This window comes from Excalfactoria chinensis, chromosome 18 (genome assembly GCF_039878825.1).
Source record: "Excalfactoria chinensis isolate bCotChi1 chromosome 18, bCotChi1.hap2, whole genome shotgun sequence".
Taxonomy (NCBI): Eukaryota; Metazoa; Chordata; class Aves; order Galliformes; family Phasianidae; genus Excalfactoria; species Excalfactoria chinensis.
Window position 1 is genome coordinate 7,744,882 of NC_092842.1, and position 24,425 is coordinate 7,769,306.

Genomic DNA, 24,425 nt, shown 5'->3' on the forward strand with positions numbered 1-24,425 from the left:
CTTTTCCACCCTCCTACTGGAAATCCCTCATCTTCTAAATAAGTTTATTTTCTTTGTAATATCACAACTTCAAAGTCTAACATGAGTTAGGTCACTTGTTATGCAGTTAACATAATTTACAATGCCATGCAGCTACTCCAGAGACCAGAATAACACAGACAATACACTCCAGAACAGAGTGTAAGTATAGAAATAAGAAGTGAAGAAAAATAAGAAAACAGACAGCAAATGATGTACAGTATGCCAAGACAAAAAATAGGCACTGAGATAAGAGATGTAGCAATAAGAATTTCCAAAATAAAACAGTTAATACTAGGAAATTTAAACACTTGTGCTATATTTGCTGCAATTAATTCAATTTCTCTCTGAAGTTACAGCGTATTTACAAACTTTGCATATAAAAAAACCTTTTGAAAAAGTTAAAGCAGGCCCTAAAGTGTCTGTGCTAAATGCTTTGTGGTTCATCAAACACACTGGTGTGACACAGTCAGATAACTGCAACAAGTAAGTTAACATTCCAAACAGGCCTGTGTAGGACTCCATTAATCACTACATATGACATTAAAGTTTGGTACTACTAAAACTTGTGCTAATATGAGTTTAAAAATGTAGTTATCAATAAGATAGGTAGGATTTTGAATAAAGCACTCCAACTGATGAATGGAAATTCATGCTCATTTAATATCCTAATACTACTGTCAAATACACTGCAATCCTACATGAAAGCTGACCTGATAGATAAAATTCTTATAATGAATTACATGATACTTATTAGGAAAAAGAAAAACACACAAACAAAATATAAAATGGTCAACTGCAACAAGAGTCAGACGAGCGGATCTGAATTTTAACATTTTTCCCTCATAAAACAAGCCCTATATTTTTAAACCTGGATGTGCATGCATGCATACACACGTGTTGATGAACAAAATGTTCATCCACCTCCGTTCCCAGAAGTGCCCTGGTTCACCCCAGACACTGTGCAGAGTCCATCCTTCACAGTGACATCAGTGCACAGGATACCTGCAGCAAAAGCCACATTCCCTCAGAGGCACATCAGCACCACTCAATGATTCAAAGAGGATGCTTTTTAGCATCACACAGCACTCCTTTCCATGAAGGCTGAACATTCAGCTTTCAAAGGGTTTCCAACTCCTTCTGGCCCAAGGCCTCTGCTTTTATAACTGCCTTTGATTCATGAGCATTCATCACATCTCCTGCTCAAATGTTTTGGGAAGCTGACTCATACCTTTGAATATAAAGCGAACACTACCAGCAGACATAACGAACAGAGCATAAACACTTAGTAAAGGCTTCAGAAAGTATAGCTGTAGTGCATGTGTTAAGCTGCTCTACATCAGTTAAAGCAAGTCCAAGCCAGAAGACCTACATTTTATCCTGTCACTAGTTTCTTACTGCTCATTTCTTCCTGTTTTTGATTTATCAGCCTGTAAAATGGAAATGAACTTCATTTCACGCTCTCCAGGAGATTTGAGGCTTACCAAATAGAAATTATTAAAGTTTGAGATTATCAGCATAGAAGAGATTAACATAAAATATTACTCCTATAAACAAATAACCAACCATGTCTAGATTAGGACAGGAAATACTCCAGATTGATAGCCATTTTAGATTCAGGAACTGATTCTTGTTAATGTATCATATTTCTGTAAAAATAAAGCACTTTAGAGCAAAAAGTGCATCTACTGAATTTACTGATATATGTCTGTATGGAAAGCCTATGATACAGAAAAGCTACCAGTAACATTTTTAAGCAGACATAAAAAGCCCCAAGTGTATCTGCTATCCAAATCATCCACAAATGAGAAAGAATGCCCTAATCATTCTCTTCATTCTTTCTTTTTTCCCTCCTTTTTTCCTCCTTTCATGCCATAAAGTTAAGTGTATGGCACTAAGGTAGAATTCAAAATACTGTTAAGAAAACAGAGATGGCAGACACAGAAAATTGGCTAAGAGATATAGCAGGTGCATATTAAAGAATATCTAAGAGAAGCAAATGCTAGCACTGTCTTCCCACAGGCCTATCATCTGGTTACAAATTTGAGCAATGTTGAAAAGCATACAAGACAATTTTGTCAGGTTTAAAAAGTCTCACAAAAAGTGGCCCTAAATAGTCCAGGTATATAATCTCATCAAACCACCTAAGAAACAGATTCTATTTTCCCAGTCTCTTATGTCATTCTTTCAGAAAGGTCTCACTGTATGAATCATGATAGATCATGATAGATCTCCTTTTTTTTTTTTCCTTTCCATATCAATTTATCCATCAGTACTTCAATAAATTTCAACTTGCAATCACAAGAATGGATGACAAACCCTTCAGTGTTGTAGCCTAAATATGATACAGAAGGAAAATGTTATCACAAACGAAAGAATGACAACTCTGCACAACAACAGTTAGAAATGTAGCTTCAAAGCAACACAAGACTCTGCAAACCTAGATGTCCTTCTGAATTAATACAGACATTTTAAGTAAGGATATATGGTGTCTGAACATACCGACAGCATCTTGAAGAACAAGCCAAGTTAATGCCAAACTGGTATTTGATCTTTACTAAATACTAGCTGTGTAGATGTTGAGATCTTCCACTATGTAGATTACACCCTTGAGACACTTGAATAAACAATAATCATATTGTTCCAAAATTTTTTCTTTAACTAAAATTTATTTGAACTTAGCATGCTTCTAATACATCAAGAAAGCCAACACAACTATGGAAACATCACGGAGAGAACAAACTTGAATCTGGATGCAAAAGAAAAAATGTTCTCACTCATTAGGACAGAGAAATTATTGAGTGCTAACAGCTTGTAATAATAGAGTGATAATAATACATGGCTTTGTATTTTTTGAGTAACGATCTCTACTTACAGCTTAAGATAATTGTTCTGTAAATTTGCTACTCACTTGGTCATTTGATACCTTTGCTTAATTATAATGGCAAATACTAAAACCTTCACTCTGGTATGACGCAGATGTACTTCAATAGGCCTTTTACTCCTGTATCTTTATGCAGAGAAACACTATTTTTTCTCTCTGACACCACTTAGTATAAATTAAACATCTAAATTTTAATTCAACAACCAGCAGTATTTTACTGAATGCAATATATTAGTAGGCCAAACAAAGGTAATGCTAGCTATTTAGCATTTCTTTTTAGCATCAGCAGCAAAATAAAGTGCATGGTCCTCTATGATACTCACATTTTCAGGTATACTAGGAAGCTCTCTGATGTCAGGCACAGTAAAGTAAGAGTGCTGTAAAAGAAGAGCAAATACTGAATATTTTGATATTGTCAAAAGTATTCTAAACTTGTTGCTTCATATTAGCAGTTGCTCAACCAAGTAATACGGACAGAACATTTGTTACCAACTACCAAGATGACTTGTTTGTCCTAGATTTCAAAAGCTGCAATCTTAGATCCCAAATGCAACATGAAATATAATCAGATAGGAAGTATATCAAATACTCCTGAAGAGAGAGATTGCACTGCTTTGTTCTGCAGAGGTACTGACATAGACAGACTTGTACAATGTATGACATATGCCAAGAAATATCCAAGGCAGTCTGTAACTCAAACTTTTCATAGTTCACTGCAAGATGCACAACAAACCAGGAAACAACCAAGCTGTTGTTGCAAGGAGGTCCTTTTCTAACTTTTTAGTGAGTTTCATTAAAGGTAATCGTACAGTTATGGAACTTTACAAGAAATACATCCTATGTTTTTATGCCTATCTGTAGAATTATGGCTGAAGTTCTCAGCCACTTTTATCTTCCTTAAAGAATTTGAACAACAACTGATCTCCCAGTTTCACAGTCCATTATAGTCTTAATTTTTATTTTAGTAAATTGACTGCATTCTAAGAAAACAGCTTTATTCCAGTTCCTATTCTGATAACGCACAACTTGCATGATTCTTGGTTACAGCACTGGGAAAGAAAAAGAAAGCATGCAACTAAGTTGTTCTTGTAAACTGATGTTAATACAATTTACATTATATTTACAATGTTTACAATCTTAGGCCTTTTTATTATTTGCTGAAGCTTTATAGGGTTTTATATCCTTGGCACAGTTCCATAGTTGGCTCTGTTTTCTTGTATGCATCCCATACACTTCAATGCTTCATGAACAGTCTATAGTCTGAAATAGCAAGTGGGTGTACCAGCTATGCTGAACAAAATGAACTTCTATAAACATAACTTTTGCTTTTTGATACATCACTGTTTTACTTAGGCTAGAAAGATGTAATGAAGGGACACAGCCACAGAAGATGCAACTGTATCACATATAGGAGCCTCACTCCAATCCCAAAACAGGCTTGCAGCAGCCAAAATAAAATCCGTAAAGATACCCTAGCAAACAGCCTTTCAGCTGCTTCTTGGTAAATTTTCTTGCTTCACTGCCCATGAAATGTCTGAGGGAAGGGAGAACAGCAGCATTCCTTGAAACCACTGGTATGAAAAAAAAAAACAACGGAATATCCTAAATGATCACTGGCTTTCAAGACAGCTCTTCCTTTGGTCAAAGAGAAATGCTCTTCATAAAACAGCCAGCCCCAAAAGGACTGGGGCATTTCTACTGCCAGCTGGTGACCTAAGCAAGGCCACAATTATTACCTGTCGATGGACATCACAGAGTGAAGTGATGAGAGTAACCTGGTGGTTGCCAAAAAATACTTTAGAAGAAGGACTAAAGGCAAAGAGAGTGGGAGAAGAAAACTGGCTGCACACATCACTAGTTTCCATGTGAACTCCAAACAACTAATTGGCAACTGCAGCAATGTGCATCTTTAGTATTTTTCCACTACAACCTGGTACACAAGGTGGTTCTATAAAAATTAATTTGAATGCAGACAACCCAAAAGAGTAACTTCTATTCACAATCCCTTCAATAAAATCCAACATCTATTCTTGTGGTGGTCTTCGATAAAGTTTCTTACAAAATACTTATATGAAATAAAACCTTATTTGTGAGTCTTTTTCCCAGAGGAAGGAGAAGAAGGAATGAGAAAACACAATTAACAGCTAACAATCAGAACACTGTTATGACGGTACGGGACTGATTTCCAGTCTTGCCCCTTGCACATTCACATGGTCTAAGAGCTCTGCAGAAGTGTGGACAATAAATGTCATGCTGCTGCTCTGTGACCTCTAGCAGGTCGCAAATGATATGGTGAGACATTTCCATGGGGAGTACACACAATCTTCCTCCAATCAAAGAACAGCATTTCAAAGACATGTGAGGTTACGGAAAGGGAAACAGAGGGCCCCAGATGTGAAAAGGCGAATTTCACAGCTCTGAGTCCTCATAGGAAAACAATATCTGCATGCCAAGTTCCAAAAAGGAGAACTGCTTTGTACGTTTCTATATCTTTGCAAGCAATGAAAATTAAACACCTCAGCTTACATCTTATTTTACTCTTCACTTACCAATCCAAGCTGAACAGGGGTTTTTGGCTCAGGGATGCTAAGTTTATGAAATGTTTCCAGAAGCTCACTCCTTTGGTTATCCTGAAAGAAGAAAAAAAATAAAAAGAACAAAACAAGAAAACAAAGGAAAACAAAGTACACATTACTACAACAAACTAACTGGAAAACAGAAGGGTAATGTCTGTGATGGGGGGGCTAGAGAACAGGTAGGTGTTAGAATGGCTCGATACATCAGACTGTGAACAGTAATAAATGTAGTTTTCTCTGATGGCTGATTTTATAATTTTCATTTTAACATTATTTTTTCCCCATATATGCATTTGCACGTATTTCTAACCTACTAAGTCACCAATATATCACTACAGAGTTACTCAGCTTGGAGCAAGCCAGTTTTCACTTCAAGTTCTTTACAACATCTCATTATCTTAGGCTAAAACAAAAAGTATTTAGCCCCCGTAGGTGAAGATACAGTCCTACATGACCATACCTCAAACATCAGTGTTTCTGACAAATGGAAACTAATTACTGGAAAATAAATCAAAGCAGCAACCTGAGGTTTTGCTTACAACATTTTAATCTGTGAAACTAGGCTAGACATTGCAATCATGATTTCTCTGTATCATGAACTATCTTGTATAAAATTAGAATCAAATTTTAATAGTTTAGTTCATATTCTCACATTATCGCAAAACTTTTTTTAATGTTGTTTTGCTTTAAAAGCAAAACCAGCAGCTAAAAGAGCAAGGCCAGATTATACTAGGTGGGTCAGCATTTATTTTGCATCAGTAAGCTTAGTTCTTCACTTACTTTACATGACAAGTAAGGTTTGATAAGACACTGATCTGCCCAAGGTGCATGAAGCACCACGATCTGGGAATTGCATGGATGTGGTGAATACACCTCAAGTCATCAAAGAGTCTGTGCAGTGCAAGTGACTGCAGGGAAACCATTAACTTGAGTAGGATCCACAGTCACATTCTTAAATGTATTCTTTCCCCCCAAATAATCTAAAAGTTGGTTTATTTTTCATTGGTGATTGACAAACTTTCAGCCTAGCTCAACACATACTTGCTATAATTGCACAGCAGAGATTCGTAAATTCACATGACCATGTCTGATACGAGCATCTCTTAAAACAGCTTGCTTTTCAGTCTCTCTCCCACATTTGATACTGGGGCAGGGAAGAGAAGGGTTAGTACTTTAGAATAATACCTGTCCTTTTGCTGAATAATCTGCCAAGACATTGAGCAGCTTATAAAAGACTTCAAACCATGGTAGGTAACTAAAAAAAAACACACACAAAAACAAAACAAAACAAAACAAAAAAAAAAAAAAAAAAAAAAAGGAAGAAAGGAAGAAAAAAGCATACATTTAACTTGTTAAACTTCAGTTAATAAATCCAAGATTGCTGGCTATATATACTTGCATCCTCAACAATAGTCTTCACTGGACACACTCTACAAATATCTGTTAGTCACATCGGACCTTTGCTGAAGGACTTCATGTGAAGGACAGCACTGCTAGAAGGCTGAACATCCCCTTCCATTGGCAACTGAGCTTCAATAATAACTCCCTCCCAGAGCTTCCAACCATTCAGGGCACCTAGCTTAAAACTGAGTACAGGCTTTAAAGACACACTGAGAGCAGGGCAGGCAATGCCAGAAGTTCATAGGAGTTTCTTCTCATCCCATCTGTACCAACAATTCAGATTGTTACACAGATCCATCAAAGAACTGCACACAGATTATCCATGCTCACGTGTGGTGGAGTATTTTAAATTGTAATCATCACCCAAAAAGTACAGCTAGTTACTGTCATCAGAATAGCTGCTGAACATCAGGAAACTGAATATTAACAGCTGTTTTGGTTTTGAATACCGATACAACAAACTCCTTTGTTTAATTTTATTTACGTTACAAAACCAGTGTCTTGATTTTTTAAATAAACCATCATAACTACTAAATCTTATTCCGCATCCTATATCACTGCATTTAGCACAGCTAAGTTATATCAAACAGAAGTAAATCTGCTAACAGCTTACAAAAGCATTAAATTAAACAAAGACACAACACCCAGAAAATCCCATCTTTTTCATTTCCTTTACATCCCCACTCAATAAAATAAGACAACTAAGATGTTAGTTTTCACCAGTTTGCTTTGGTCTGATTTTGGACCACCTCTTCATGGCACAGTTCTTAATTCTAGCTCCCCTCAGCTGCTGCGAATGGGAAGGAAAGTTGACATGATGCACAGACTGACTCTTCCTTTAATCACAGATGCTTTCTGAAGCAAATGGATTCTATTTTGATAGAGTTAGACAAGATTTAAAGTTTTTATAAAATATGGCTACATTCTGACATCTATAAAGAATTGAGTGCCCTGTGGTTCCTAACTGTACAGCTTTTAGTAATAAATGAAGTGAGAAGTTATATATGAGACAGATAAAGTGAACGGCACTCCATCATTATCATTTGTTTGAAGACTGAAAATGCTACTGTAACATGTAAGTAGCTTATCAAAATGCGCTGATAAGAAACTTAACTTTTCATGCTATATGACAGTATTATCATTTAAATAAATATGCTTTAAGTATCTTTACAAACAATGTATTAGAATAGAGCAGAAAGACAGTCAATTACCACTTTAAACAGCATTTAAGTTTGGCATATATTGTAAACATTCAAGAAGGATTAGGCAGAAGATAGGTTTCTTTTTTTCTGTTTAGTTAAATAAACTTCAGTAGAGTTAAAAGCCATTACAAGAGTAACAAGAAATCCTCTCAAAACCTATCTGCTAAGTAGAGATTAAGAACCCAGGAAACAAATCCTTGCAAGCTATCAACCAAAGATAGTCAGGAGATGAAAAAAACAGAACACCAGGAAGACAGAAAGCTCCCCAGCAGAATAAAAACCACAACTTATTTCAGGAAGGCACATTTAAGTTCTGCTTAATTGCTCAGGAAATAAGTCAGTGTCTGAAGCAGACCTCAACACAACATGATACACAGAGGGATTTATGCTTGTGCTCAAGAGAGGTGCAAGACAACAACAACCATAACAAGACACTCACTCTGGAAAACTCCCAAAAGCTGCTGTTTCGGATAAAAAGTTTAATAATGTCTTAATAAAGAGAATTACAGCCAGCACTAAGTAGTTTTGAAAGAAATCAATGTATTTATTGAAGATCTAAATATCTAAATATATATGTCTGGGTTCGTATGATGCATAGGATAAAAAATGCAAAAAGAAATCACGTATGAATCTCTGCAAAGCTTCCATAAAGCGACTTCAGCCAAGTTTGACATAATGAATATATCACATAATCAATCACTTTAAGCTCTACCATCTTACTCGACTATAATATCCGTGTATTTACCCTATCTATTACAAATGAATTGTATGGCAAATTTATTACCACCACAAGTTACACTGCTGGAATCTGTGGGAGTTCCTTCTACTTTTTAAGGGCCAAAGAGGAGCACAAGCAGCTTTAGATTCAATTCAATGTATTTTAAACTTTTAAGGTCCTGTAGAGTCCTGCAGGTATTCAGACTGCTACACTGCTACCACAGATCAAGAAACAGTTGTTTGAACCTCTCTCTAGATATTTCTCATGAAGAAGAAAGGTGTGGGTTATGCCTCTGAGCAGCTCCTGCCGTAGAATTCAGTCAGAGTCCCTCTGTGCCACATGCAGCTGAAGTAGCACAACTGGTAGCACTGCTGAAGATTTATGGCTTATGACTCGCTCATATTTAATTTGTAACCAAACACTTCCCCTTCCTCTTAGGTACCTTAGAAGTTTTGATTAACTCTTGTTTTCACAGGTCAGAGGTTAAACAAAGGAAGGGAAGAGCTCTGCAGTGAAATTGCCCAGAGCACCACAGCATGCGAGCACGCGCACACACATGCACACACACACATACACATGGCTGTTCAAACAACATGAAGAAGGTGGCGGATGGGAGATTATTCACAGAACTTGAAGTTCAAAGACTCCAAGAAGCGTAAGCAGAATGTGGCTGCAGAGTGAACAAAAAAAGGGCAATCTGAAATTTACTTATAAGTTTTATGCTTCCAATTTCCTCACAAACGCGAGTGTGTGTGTATTTCTTTGCCACAAATCACGACAGCCAATTCCAGCCTGACCCAAGCAGGCAGCGAGGTCTGTGCTCTGCTTTGCTCTCCTCCTGCGATGCAGCTCGCTGCTGGAGGCAGGCCAGTCTGACGGGAAACAAACATGGGCACAGGAAAGCTGCTTATTATGCTACATAAGGTCTGCACAAACTCCACTGCACAAGTCGCACAGTACCTTATTCAGAAACTCGTATGTCATCACCTTTTTAGTGCGCTCCTTGAAAGCACAAAACATCATTAGTTACATGTGTCACAGCAATTAGGGACAGTCAAAACGTTAAGACAACAGTGCTGCACTGCAGCTTGTAAACACAAACGTTCCCCAAAAGCAGATTTTAAATAATACTGATGCAAAACCAACGACTGCTTGAGACATCGGGAAAGATCTTTATTTCTTATGTACAAAAACAAACAAACGAGCACAGTAACAAACCGCAGCAGCTGTGTGGCTGGCTGGCGCTGCTGGAAAGGGGTTCTCAGGGCTGCAGGAAGCAGCAGAGCCCCTGACGCCCCGCAGACCCGCTGGCACAGGGAGGCAGAGGGCAGCGGCCCCGCATGGCAGCTGTGCGCAGGGGCAGAGCGCGGCCTGCAGCACACCAGTTACGCGGAACAGAAAATGTCATCACCCAGCATGAGCTGCTGCACAGATGAAAATGCTGTACTGCAGTCAACTGAGCTTTGAATTTTTCAACATATCAATCTGTGCGTTTTAACATCTGAAAGGAAAGAGCTACAACAGCAGCACATGTGAGGTCACATTTCTGACCTCCAGAAAGGGCAGCGGCCAGAAGAGCAGAATACAGAGCCCTCCTCCCTGAAATGAAGGAGCTGCCCTGGGTTGTGCATGTGCATGTGAACAGCGTGCAAGCACACACATGCAGATAGAGTCTGCACAGCACAAAGTTGGGGGGTCTGAGCAGAACTTATTTCCATGGTGGTAAGTTTTATGATTGCCAACAGCAATGAAATGAGGTGGAAAACTACACATCTAGGATCTTCTTCCTACTAATGTTAAACACTTAGTAAAAAAGCTTAAAAAACAAACAAAAATCATTAACATTGCTTGTAATCTTATATTTTTTCTTAAGTATAAGGAAACACTATTTCCAGTTGAACCAGAACATTAATAAGAAGCAGAACATTAATAGAAACTAACACTTTGTTTCCACAGGTACTATTTGATATGAACAACTAGGAAAGGCCTCAAGAGCACATTAAAAAGAGTTGCCTGATTTTAATCAGTGATTTGCCCAAACTCTCTCCTGGTCTGTTTCACACGGATAACCCTGGAAATAAAATTTCAATATGTACAACCACACATATTGCTCAACTTATGGCAAAAGTTACATGAGAAAACACTGCGGGCTTCATTGTACTGCTCTTGTACTCTGTCTGCCATGCAGTTCCCCAGTTTGTAATATTAAATGAAAGTAAACTTACTCCTCAGAAAATACTTAAGAGACTGAAGAAATATCCTTCATAAGAGCTTTGGCTCTTAGGTAACATGCAGGGCACCCTGATAGGATGCTGTGGGGCTTCAAGCTGTGCAGATGCTCCAGTGCTATCAGTACCCAACAACTGCTTCCCACTGAATGCTCAAGCCAAGAAGGTTATTTATATATATATATATATATATATATATATATATATATATATATATATATATATATATGTATGTATGTATATATCTGTATATATATATATCTGCCTTATAACAGCTGCCTACATGTAAAGATGTAGCTAATTTAACTGAACATAACTGGTCAACAAATAAAGAAGAAAACACAGAATCCCTAGGAATAGCAAAGGAGAAATCTCCAAGAAGGCTTTCTACACATCCATGCAGCTGGTTCCTTTATCAAGTAAAACAGCATTTCCTCAGGAAAAATAAATAAATAAATTATCTTACTGTTTGATTCAGTTACAAAGCATTCCTAATGAACAGAGGTTTTGATAGCAAATCTGCTTTCTTTGAAATGTGAGAATTTCACCATTATTGCTTCTTTGGATATTTTTTGAGTGCTCATTACAATGAAGAGGAATCAGAGACTACAGTGTGTACCACTTAAATCAGCACAGCTACCTCATGAATAACATGCACATCCAAGGTCAAGTGCAAGGAGAGGATGACAAAGTGGCCAACGTGTGTGGAACCAGGAACTACTGTCAGAAAGTGAAGTCAACTTAAAAAGGTAAATCTTTTCTGGTGTTAACTGTAAGACAACAGCAGAGGAGGAAGCAACTCAAGATACCAACATATGCAGAAATGGCTCGTATGGAGCATTAAGCAATTTGAAAACATTGAGAATTTCAGCAGTAGAACATGCCATGTTCCAGTGCAACCACTGGTAACCCTAAAGGCAAGGGGTGCATTTCAAAATGATTTATGAGCGCTTGCTAATTAATATACCAAATTCCTCAATCTGATTTTTGACATTCTATTTTACTGGTGTGCTGACAGCAGTCAAACACAAAGTGAATGTCCGTGGATTCCTTTCTCACGTGATTTACCAATCAATGCAAAATTTAAGCAAATTTACTGAATTTTATGGCAGGATAATTTCTGTTCAGTTTACATCAGAATAATCTTTGAGCTCTGTTCTGCTGTCAGGAACTTTCTGTTTTCACTCTGGTGGATCACTCCCCTTAAAAAAAAAAATCAAGGATTTTAACTTCTAACATAAAAGTTATTCACAGCATTGGGAAACATTGCCAAGTGAGATTTCTCCAGTCAGTCCACATGCAGAAAAGAGAAAGGATTTCCTTTAAAAGACAGAATCCAGGGTCTGCTGAAATGAAATGTAGAACTGTAAGTGGATTTTGGAGAGTGCATACATCTCTAAAGCCTGGGGCACAGGCTCAAGACAGAAGAAAAGAACTGTGTCATTTGATCAGCTTTACAACAGAGCAGCACTACTACACAAGTCTCTCACAGCTTTTATGGAGTGGAAAGCTGCAGATTTTACTGTACCCAGCTAATCTAAGCATGTCTGACCAGGTAGGGCTCCACTCTCAGATTTAGCATCAAGAGCACTCACTTAAAAATAAATAAAAGAAGTTTGTTAGTGGATGTAAAATGAAATAGCAAGCCTCAAACACCCTAACCCAACAAAAGGTCTCTTGTCCCTTTTTAGAAGGCAGAGTAAATCTCTGTTGATTTCATAGTGGTCTTTTGTTGTTTTTCAGCTTAATTCTGAGAATGCAAGTTCAAAAGCAAGGTTCTAATGTAGCAACACAAAATAAAGGTGCATAAAGAAAGTAATTTTGTTTGCACCTACAAGGCAAATACTGACAATTAAGACACTACACCCCTATTAAAAGCTACAGGCAAACAACATCCCATACATCAAACGTGGTGAGAAGATGGATATAGTGAAGTGTTTGACAGATAACGTGTGAGATTTATCAAGTGCAACTAGATAGTCTCGGAATTAAAAAGTCACCAACGATTACATTCCACTCAGTGCCAAAGCAATGCATTGAGCAATGTTTGCTTTGGCCAAGGTTAACAAGGAGAGGGCAGAGAATAGACTTAAGCTGAGAAAAGTTACAGACATTACCTGCAGTTTGCTCCTCAGACAAAAAAAAAAAAAAAGACTGGGCACACAGGGCTTGATTTTAAAAAGGCAGGATGTGTTAAAAAACATGAGAGCCTAAAGATCACCACTGAAGCGACAATACAGAGAAAGGATTCCAAAGGCTTAACTTGTCAAGGAACCTCTTCTCAAACCACGTTTAAAAGTACACATGAAAGTGCTGGAAGAGAGAACTCTAGATGTGGCAGACAGTCAGAGATCCCACTAGGTTTGAGACATCTGGCATCAGTTGAAATCCATCACATTTCATTTGGGGATCAAAGAGTAGTGTTAAGTCTATCACAGGTTGAAACAGCAGATCCTAAACACCCTTTTTATCCCGGCACAAATTAACCCTTCTTCCTTGACCAGAAAACAGCTCCTTTTCATTAAAGATGCCAATCACACATACTTATTGGCCTATGTACTCTAGTACTGAATTTGATCTAAAATTTCAGTCGAATTATGAACTTCTTATTATAAATCAGGAGTGCTCCCTGTGAGGAAAATGCCCAATGTGCTACATCACACTGCTGCTTCCTTACAGCAAGGATCTTGTGTTACAAACACACCAGTTTGCAAAAACCAAAGTCAGAGCCTGATGTGATTGCAGACTGTCTATGTCTACAGTGCTAAATCTGTTTCAGGATTCCCAATGAGTATTTAGACTCATTTAGCTATTGGGCAAATAAGCGCATTAAATATAATAGTGCTCAACTCTCTGCTTGCAGAAATACCACGGATGACCCTGACCATCAGGCATCCCATAAATGTGATACAAATTAACAGAAAAGACTCTGGCCCTTTAGCTGGCTGGAGTGCCCAATTTTTATTTACAAGCCATTCTGCAATCAGTTTAAACAAATAATTATGTAGGAGATCACTCACTATCATTTTATTTTCTGAACACTCAGGCTGCAGCACCAAGAGAAATGAATTTGAAACTCACTGAGGTGAATTAGGGCCAGGTAAGTAGCACAGAAATTGTGTAGGTGTGAAGGAAGATCTGTCCCTTTATCAAGGATGATGATAAACATCTGCAGTTGTAACTTAAGGTTTCTTATTTCACATACACACACAGTCCAGATAACACTGATTCTATACAGCCACGTAAAGTCTTTCCATCTATTATTTCAGTGTAAATAAATCATGATTTCTATTGAAAAGAAAACACAAACAAGAACATGCGAAAATCAACTCATGCAGCTTTTCCAGCAGTTTTACCTCTCAGAACAGCCCCTGCTTCTCCAGTTACTACCACATAACCTGAGGGTTCCTGCCAGACCTTGATTTTTGAAGGAGGAACTTGCCAAGTACAGGATGGTTTCACTCCTAAGATGCATTCTCTTAACTTTCTGAAAGCAACAAAATAGAGCTCCACTTGCAGAAGATCTATTCATCTTATACTTAACTACTTCCTACTTTTTTGATGCCAGGGACCTAGGTTTTCCCAAGGGTGATGTGCTAATTCTTTTTGTATAAGCACTAAAATGTAAGTTTTCAAACCAGTCAAACAGGGCCAAAGGTAATAAAAAGTGACGTGATTTAATTACTTCTGTTACAGTTGTTCAGCAAGTAAAGGAGGTGTGACATGAAGCCCTAATTAAGTAAAATTGGTTTCTGGTCAGTAGGTAAGACCAGTGAACAAGCTGGACTAGACTCCCTAGACTCGCAGCTTTATCTAATTCCACTGGTAGTAATACATTAATATTATTAGCACCTGACATTCTTTGTTGTGATTCTTATCACTGATATTTCACAGAAGTGTGCTGACTTGCCATCAAGTTGAAAGCTTTAGTAAAATCTTCAAAACAACTTCCTTTGACACACCTTCATCACTCTTTGAATACAATAAAAGACAGTTTCCCTGGATTGGTGATAGAGAGGGAAGAGGAGGATTGTTCACTTGTTTTGTAGTCTTGTTTTTAGAGATTCATTTATTTTGGCAACATTTACCTTAAGTTAAGTATGGAGGATGGAACAAAGAACGATATCACCTGTGGAATAATTTTAAATACCAGATAAAAATTTAAGGGGTCTAACTTTCTTCTTCAACCAGTGCATTAATCATCTTTTACCCGTCCATCCTTACTTCTAGCTTTTTCCTAGAACCATTTTGAGGATTTGTCTCTCCCTTCTGCACATATTTCTCCTGCCCCTCATTTTGTTTTTTCCTTCACTAAACAAAACAGGAATGCTTAACTATATTATAGCAGTGCTCCTCAGCCAACATACTGGGGCCTCTGACTGCGCTTCTCTGAGTGCAACATCCATGAATTCAGATCCTTAATTTTACTACTGCTATGATTAAAAGCAGCAGGCAGCAGACTGAGATGAAACAAGAACAAAGGACTTGTTGCAGAGGAGCAACTCTCAGATAGAAGCACCGCATTCATTTATATAGCTTCAGGAAATACACAGAGTAATTCAAATCTGTGGTAAATTCAATCTAGGGCAACACAATTATACCTTTCCCTTGTCCCTGCACATCTCATAATAGTTTTTGGAGTCAGCACGTGGACGTTGCTATTAAAAAGAGAACGAACCGTGTACTGATAAGAACTCCAGGCCTGGAAAGAGTGGTCATACTACATTATTATGTGGAATATTTATTTTATTTTTAAGTGTTTAAATATACAGCACAGACTGTTTGCATTCTGGCCCCGCAGGTGAGACAACTGATAACACTTTTAAACAGTCACCTAAAGAAGATCCCATTATAAATAATGAAGTGAAACATGCACCTCTCTGGATTTGCCTGGTCTCCAGGGTATAGTCAGAAAGTGAATCACCTTCTGGAATATTCCCCCAGCTTAATCCATTTCTAAAACTCCTGTAAATACTGTGAGCAACGTCTGTGAGAGTCTGTGCATGACTTGTTGCCACCTTTGGAGAAACAGATGAGTACCTTACAGCACCAACCATGACATCGTGAAAGTGATGAACTGCACACGGACAAGCAGGAGTGCCAGCACTGCCACACTTTTGAAGCTGTACAAGTACAAGCAAGTTCACAGATTAGGTTATAAACTTTCAAAAGCAAATATACAAAATAAATAAAGAAATAAAGCAAACAGGACTACGTATGTTTAGTATGACTGTAGTCACAGATAAGATTCCTGTTCTGAGCAGAACTGGAAGAGCTGACAAAAAGCACAAGCATGGAAATAGTTTATTCTGGAAGGCATTAATCCATTCCTGTAGATTTGAGAGCTTCCGACACATTAACTCTTTTATAACATCATAGGATGGCAACTCCCCCAACCTGCTGCTGCATGCCTTACAGCAATTCCACAGTCGAGGCCCTTTCCAAGCCCTCCCCATCTCCATGATCCCCGCTCCCACAGCACAAACCAGGAGCCGCATGCCAGGGCAGCACAAGGAAGCCCATGCTGGGAGCACTTCACTTCCTGCTCAGGATCAACAGAAGGCGCAGGCAGTGGAACATTAAGGGTTCAAGCAAAATGCACATTTCTCTGTCCCATAGTTTTGAACTTGAGAACTGCTATGCTTTTCTGTCAACAACTTTTTTTGCAATAGCACTTCAGAACAAACTTCCTTTGGCAAAGTAACAGCAGTGATCCACTGGTGCAGGTTCTAGAGTAAGATTTGGAAGCATTTTACTATTACGCTCCTCATAATTCAAACTCTGTTTTGCATCTGCCTTTATAGGCTATTGTTGGCCAGATGGAAAATATTAAGGAAAACGGATTGCAACTAAATCATTCGGCTGTAGTCTGCTGCCAAAAGGCCCCAGGCTAACTACAAGCAGATTTGCAAGCAGGCTCTGCTCCGTTACAATCTGAGATCTGGCACATCCTTTGCCCTGACTAACAGCAGGAGGGCACAGGGCCAGCTGAGAGCAGCTACTGTGCCAAACAGACTGTGCAGGTCTTGCTGCTTGAATGCTTCCACAGAAAAGGAGAATCGATGGGACTCTTTTGTAAACAACTCCCTGTACTTTCTGGCTGCTACTAACTTCAAAAGTGGTATAAATTTATCCCCCTACAAAATAAATGCGAATACACAGCTTAGGCTTATTACCAAATCAAGACAGAAATAAACAACAGTGTTAATGCACAACATCTAAGCTTTCAACTACAATAATTATGCATATATGCACACATATATAATGAAGAACATTTTTTCCTCCAACAAACATTAAGAACAATAAAGAATGACTGAACAGTAGCCAAATAGTGTGTTCTTATTAATATTCTTTGCAACCTCTTATTTACAAGAAGGTAATTAAGTTCAATGATTGGAAAATTTACTCTTAATGCTTATTTCTAAGATACGTATTTCCCAAGGCACTCCTTTTGTTCAGCTCATATATTAGTTATCAATCAGCAGGAATGGTTTATCTAGGATGTTCAGTGAAGAAAAAGAAAAGACTGAAGATATTTTCCTAACACTAACCAACTGTCTCAGGCATTCAACATTTTATTCCAGATGTTCCCTCTTTCATTATCTGCCCCTATTGGAGCACATCAGGTGCTCTGGAAGGGACGGGTGTGCAGGTATCAAGGAAGCAGACTGGTTGGCATTCACACTTCATAGTATTTAATGTAAAAAATAAAAAATAAAATCTTGCAATGAAAATCAAACCACAAACTTGATGGATACAAATCAGAGCTGTTAGCTGTGAGGGAAACTCCTGTTTCAAACACCATCATCATACAGTCACATGCATCAGACATCTGCAGAAGGCCTTCATATCTCTGTTTCAACCATGAGGCATGTGCCACCGCTGAACAGAACAGAGGAGTGAGCATGTGCATGGCAAGGCAGAAGAGAAGCCAAAAATGGAAATATTGGATCTCTCAATTCATCAAAAAGAAATATACCAGTGTCCTTCCTTTTCCTAGAGAGACCTCAAACTCATTCAGAACATTTGTCATTACGGAAAAATCCAGACTTCAGCACTTGCAGAATTCCATTTTCTTCGATCTTTTTCATACTGTCGTTAATATCACATACGACAGCATCACACAACTTGCCATTACTACCAGAGGACTCAGCGAAAAATCAATAATACTGAAGTGCGGACAAAAATTAAAACAAAACAAATCAAAATATTTGGAAAAAGAAAGTACGTTTTCAGGTGGACTTATTTTGTCTTTATGAAGAACTACAGAAACTGAATTAAGCAGTATACACACTGCGGTATGCTTAAAACAATGAAACCTACAAACACAAGACCTTCCTGCAGGCCTGTCCATTTCTGGCAAGACATACAAGGAGTTTGCCATTTTTGTCTGTGCGGTGTAGCAGGGTTCTACTCTATTTAAGTTTCAACAATAATATTTAAACCAGTTCAACTGTACTTTAAAATTTCAAGCTCAGCCAGCAAAGCTTTTAACAGATCTACTGACACCATAACGAAAACTCAAAAGCTTTTCACTGAGTGACACTTTATAAATTCCCTCTTGACTTGTTATTTACCGAGTACATCTAGTTGAAAATAAGAAATTATTATTTAAGACTTCAGTGGAATCGACTCCTTTCAACGGTGGTCTTAAAACTCAGAACAACAGAATGCATTTCTACAGCTATTATTGTGATGTTGCTTGCAATTTCAAGGAAAAGAAATAAGAGGCAATATTGTACACACTTCACACATTAATAAAAAAGAAAATGCAATCCACATGTAGAATCAACAGGGTTCTCAAAATCTTCCCTTAGTTTGTGACACTGCTCTTTAGGAAATGCCTATATACAAAACTATTTATATACACACACATAGAAGCTGGCACATTCTTATGAAATACACGCCCCTATATTAATTTTGAGTATGTATTAAGAATAAAAACAGTAGAGGACCAGGAAAAGTTATTAAAAACTCCTGTTGAAGATTTTTAGCAATGGGACAGAAGAAAAAAAAAAATTAAATGTTTTTCTTATTTAAGACTATTTTAGTAAGCACAGTTTGTTCAGCACTGCAGGTATTACCATTTTTGAAAGCTAAAATAACTCTAGAAACGCTTCGAGAAGGTTTTTAAAGGTACCAGAATAAGAAAAGATATTAAGGCAACCATGAAGGCTGCCATTCAGACCTGAGAAACAGCCTGTGATTTAGCAGGGATAAAAACAAAAGCAAATAAGCAGATATAATAACAAATGTTTTCTGTCCTTTCTTGCTATATTTTAAAATAGCTCATCTCTATCCCCTAAGATTGGTAAGGAAAATGAGAAAAAAATTACAGGAAGTTTAGAAAACCGTACTGAAAACCATATCAGAAAAGAAACACAAAGCAGATAGCTGAATTTAATTGATGTCAAGCTCTCTTTCTACTAGGTTCATCACATTTCCGTACATATTCTGACAAGTAACTGAAAATAAAAGCCAGTGTTTGCTTAAGCAAATCAGTGGGGGTAAAAACCCTGAACTTTTAAGATGTAAACTGTTTTATAAACACGTCAAGTTAAAGCAAAATGCCTGCAACAACTGGAGACCCTTTGCAACCCTGCACACCACATTCATGGAATTCTCACATTTTTTAAGCCACTTTAGATCAATTTCCTCTCAAACACAGAAGAGGAAGTCTAACTGTTTTCCTACAGTTCTAGCCTGTAATTTCTGTGAAGGAAGGTGGGACTTCACCAAGTCTTGCTCGCCTTTTTCTCTATAAGGTCTATGCAAAGAAACTGAGAAAGAATCTTCAACCCTCACATAAATGGATGTGTTGAATTCACAGCTAAAAGGGAATTTAAAATAAAAATAAAAAGAAAAAAGAAAAAAATCCATGAAGAAGACAGACAGAGGCTCAATAACAACATTTTTATTAAGTACAATTTTCTTGTACTGTTGAATCAGAGGGATCCAATTTCTCATGACTTATACATGTACTTTTTGTGGCCTCTGCCAATGTGTAATAGAATCAGTTTGCTATTTGCTTTCATCTCTGAAGCATTTTAAGAAGTACAGGGATTCCAGGGTCGATACAGAACAAAGACCAAATAGACTGTCCAAAAAGTGTTTTGTATCATTTCCAGCCATTACCAAACATGTTTTCGGAAGGCTTAGAAGTATTGTACAGACAGATATGGAAGCAAAACATTGATTTTCTGTATTATCATTTTCTTTAATATATAACTATGGTCAATCCTTATGAGACTGGCCTTTTTTTTTTTTTTTTCCTTCTCTTATTTATATAGTGATGTAGGGACAGTTTTTTCCATGTCCACACAGAAACCTTAACAGCAAAACAGGGGAGAGAAAGAAGTGAAGGTAAGTAAGTAAAATTAAAAAATATCTATAGTCACTGCTTGCAGCCTGAGCTTCGTAATTACAGCTTAGAAATGAATAAAATAAATACTTCCCCTGGCCCTAAACAGTTAACAACTCATTTCTGCAGTTGCACAGTACTTCTTCAGTAGACAGATAGTATTGTGATTGCTGAGGACTGTGACTTTTCCCCCTCAAAAGTTTAACATGGGTCAAAATACACTAAACTAAACAAAAACTACACTAAATTAAATACAGTCACAAGACTGCTGGAAATAGAACTGATCCTGGCAGTCCTGGTGCCATGTTGCTCTCCATGCAAACTCCCTTCCCAATTTTCCAATTAATTCCAATTAATTCAAAATACAGGCTGAGTTCTCTATACATACAGTGGTGACAAGGGGAAAAACAGGAAAACAAGTGACAGCAATGTATACTTTTGAAACCAATGCCTATAAAACATAACTAGATTACAAATCTGTGGCAACAGAACACGAATTCAAAGATGGTGCATACAGAGGAGAGGGAGCAGGCTCTGATACCTTCAGTAGAAAAGGAAGTCTGCAAAGGGGAAGCGCTTTCCAATTTCTTCCACTACCCCACTTCTCCATCCCTAGAAAACAACTATTACTGGTTTATGCAGCCCCATCCCTGCAAGAAATGAGGTTGATTCACAATTTTATCTTTTTTTTTTTCTTTAAAGAACAAAAAGAAACTCCACGAAAGCTTTTCCAAGAGACAATCAGCCTTATGAAGTTGCCCTTTCATAAAATCAAGCCTTTACGAAATACTTCAACCAAAACGGTAATATTTGGGTGGTTACACATTGTGGGTTGTTCAAAGAGTTTCGAACCAACATGATTTTATCCTACAGAAGAGAAAAAGCATAAAGTCTCGTAAATCAATTAAGTACTTCTAATCCCAGTTTACCAGCTATTTGCTTCACAAAGATAATGCTTTTTGTGTACTTCTATTCAACTTACAATTAAGCAAAATTTGTATTCACCCTCCTGCATCCTTTTTGTACCTATCTACACCTAATGATGAGAATAATAGCAACATAACTTACTCACGTGAAGGTAAATTCTACTTCAAAAATAGAATTGAAGCCAAGTGAGGAGTCGCACAGAAGACCACATAAGGAATCACACCACGAAATCACCTCAGAATGCACAAAATCCACTGAAGTGGAAAGATTTGTAAAGAAGCAAGTAGAGCAGAGAACTTGTAAACTCAACATTTTATAGGGAGCTAATCAGATTTTTTTAAGTACAAAAAAGAAAAAATGAAAACATAAAGCACAGTCAATTATACAAATCCAAGTGTCTTTTTTTAGTGTCTTTTTTTTTTTCTTTTCCTCAAACATAAATTTCTGTTGCTTCTGGTCTGGTGAGTGCAGGGAGAAAATTCTAGAAGACAACAGGACAATTCTTTCATAGTTAAATATATATGTATATATTTATAAATATATGTTTGTTTTTTCAATTTCTTTCCCCAAGATAACTGAAAGATGTGAAAATAGAAGTAGCATAATGGATTTGGGATATTTTTTCTTTAGATTAGAAGGTATCACAACAGAAGCATGTTGTTTTGGAGGCACATACACAAACAGTGGTATATGGGCCCTTAAAGCCGTTTGTCCCCTATGCATCAGTGCCCTGCCAGTTGGCAAGCCTGAGCCAGGAAGCTGTCAATTCCAATCAAGTTTAGGTGATGCAGTCCTATTAAAGAAGTCTTGCTGGTTAAGGGGCGTCCACTGTTTCCAAAGCATGGGAAGAAAAAAAAAAAAAAAAGAGGGGGATGGGGGGAAGGGGCTTGAAGTAAAAAAAAGGCTCTGCTTTCCTGCTTTCCTTAGATTTGAGCTGGCAACTTTCACTGACTAGAGTTTTCAAGGAGCTATGAATGAGCTTAACAAAGGAGTTCTGTGGCTAGTTTCTGGCTGAAATCCATGTCAACAGTTTTTAAGGTCACAGGTCACACTAACTAACATTTATTCCCAGCAGACCCTGCTCTAAACACAAGCTGTAAGTAGTACAAATTTGGAATTTTTCTGTAATCCCTTGAGATATTCCTGATCCTTCCACATGTTTCTGCTCAATTAAAAACAATTCTCACTTTGCACCACAAGAGAGGCCCCTGCTCAGAAATCTTATTCTATCCTTAGAATAAATGGACAAAGACCGCAATCAAAGGAAAGGAAAGGGGGGAGGAGAGGAACTCACAACAAATCGCACCAAAAACCTCAAATAACTCCATACAGAATCACATTCAGTTAGTTACATTTTCTGCCATCTGCCACAAACTATTATAGATCCATTTCTTTTTATCTTAGAAAAAGAGTGGTGCAGAGCTTAACTATTTTGGCTGAAAGGGATTTCCACACCAACGTTTCTGCATTTCACTTCAGAAGAATGATTTTCATTTTGGTACAAAAGCTGAATACCCACTGAAAACTTCAAATCTGAGTTCCACATGGGTACAGCACCTTTGTATGCCAGTAACCGGCCAGTAAGTTGATGAACCAAGGGAAATCTATTTATAAGTTTTATCCTTTTTTTTTCTTATTATTAACTTTAACAGAACGTGAAGTAATATAAAAGCCATAAGCTTAAGTTATTAGTGCCCCTTCCAGCAATTAGAAGTAGGTGCTATAGCTAACTGCTTAACAGATAAAATAGAAAATCTACTAGTTACTTTAAACAAAAACAAAGTACACAAGGTACACGAGGTACCTATCGTGAGATAATAGCACCTGAGAGAATTCCTACTCACACCAGTTCCATTGGTTGACTTCCAGCACACACAAGCCTACAGGCCTCTGGGCCAGCACAGACCCCCAGCAGCACGCACCTCCCTCGTGGCATCAAAGCAGTAATTATTATCATCTCATCCACGTATCAGTGACCATGTTCCCCTCTCAGAATGTTTCATTATTATTACTGCAACCCTTTCTGATAGGAAGACAAAAACACATAGCTGGCGGCTTCTGAGGGAGAATTGATTCTGTATGGCCTGGCAGCATTTGCCTAATACCTTCCAGAGCTGCTTTCATGTTATCAGAAGCAAAGACACATTTCAAATTAAATATGGGATTAAACTGACCAAAATCATATTCATGCAGAAATGACAGTTAACACAGCAATGCATTCACCTGCATGGAGCTGCCAGAGCTCTACTGAGTTCAACTGCTGTGGAAGTGGAGAACTATAGCGGATGTTCTGTATGGCTTCACAGTTTTAGAATGAATAAACTACGGTGCTTTTGTGACATCCCAGAAGATATGTTTAAAAATAATCAGTAATGTACAAAAGTACAGATTCTGGTACTGTACCATAGCAGTAATCCAATCTGGATTAACAATTTAGAACTGTTCTTACACAGTCTGGTAAAGTTCTTCAAATAGGTAAAAACCAAGTTTATTCTGACTGTTATTTTGTACTATAGAAATTTTGAGGGAGGTTACTGGTGTTGGTTTTAAAAACACCTTTTTATTTTCAAGTATTTTTCACTTATTTTTTCATGTTACTACTTTTAATGCAAAATAACACCTCTCTCTTGTTTTAAGGATTAAACAATGAGAATATAAAATAAAGAATTGAATTTGAAGAAATGAATGAATCTTTTCTCTATATTATGAACAACTTCTCCCACATCAGCAGCTGGGTCCTCACATTGAGTTCTGGAAATATTTCAGATCACAAAAGGTAAAAAAAAAAAATAATAATAATAAATAAAAAAAATCTTTTGAAAACTACAAAGTTGTTGGTTTTATAAACATCCTGCAGGAAGGGTAGAAAAAGTTTGAGTTGTCCACATTTCATGTATTCTTAAAGCAGAACTTTTTTTTCCTTCAAATCTGCATGGAAGGACAGAGCTGTCAGAGCTGCAGAGTCTCCAACATATTCAAAAAATTTCAGCTGCAAATTTATACGTACTTTAATTAATACCTTTCTCAGGGAATAAAGCAAGGAATAAAGGAATTCCATTCAATGTCTCTTGAGAATTTAAGCTTCATACGCTTAGCAGCAGCTTCACAGC

The 24,425-nt window shown here is 37.5% G+C and overlaps 1 protein-coding gene across 4 annotated transcripts in view; it reads right to left on the reverse strand.

Annotated features, from left to right (window-relative positions):
• DENND1A (DENN domain containing 1A) overlaps positions 1-24,425 on the reverse strand; it is a 178,518-nt gene that overhangs the window by 101,163 nt on the left and 52,930 nt on the right. For all 4 annotated transcript variants that reach the window (XM_072353161.1, XM_072353160.1, XM_072353158.1 and 1 more), the window contains exons 6-8: positions 6,664-6,733; positions 5,452-5,532; positions 3,226-3,279 (exon numbers count right to left, since the gene is read on the reverse strand). In XM_072353161.1, the coding sequence (XP_072209262.1) occupies positions 3,226-3,279; positions 5,452-5,532; positions 6,664-6,733 (205 nt within the window). The remainder of the gene's footprint in view (positions 1-3,225; positions 3,280-5,451; positions 5,533-6,663; positions 6,734-24,425) is intronic.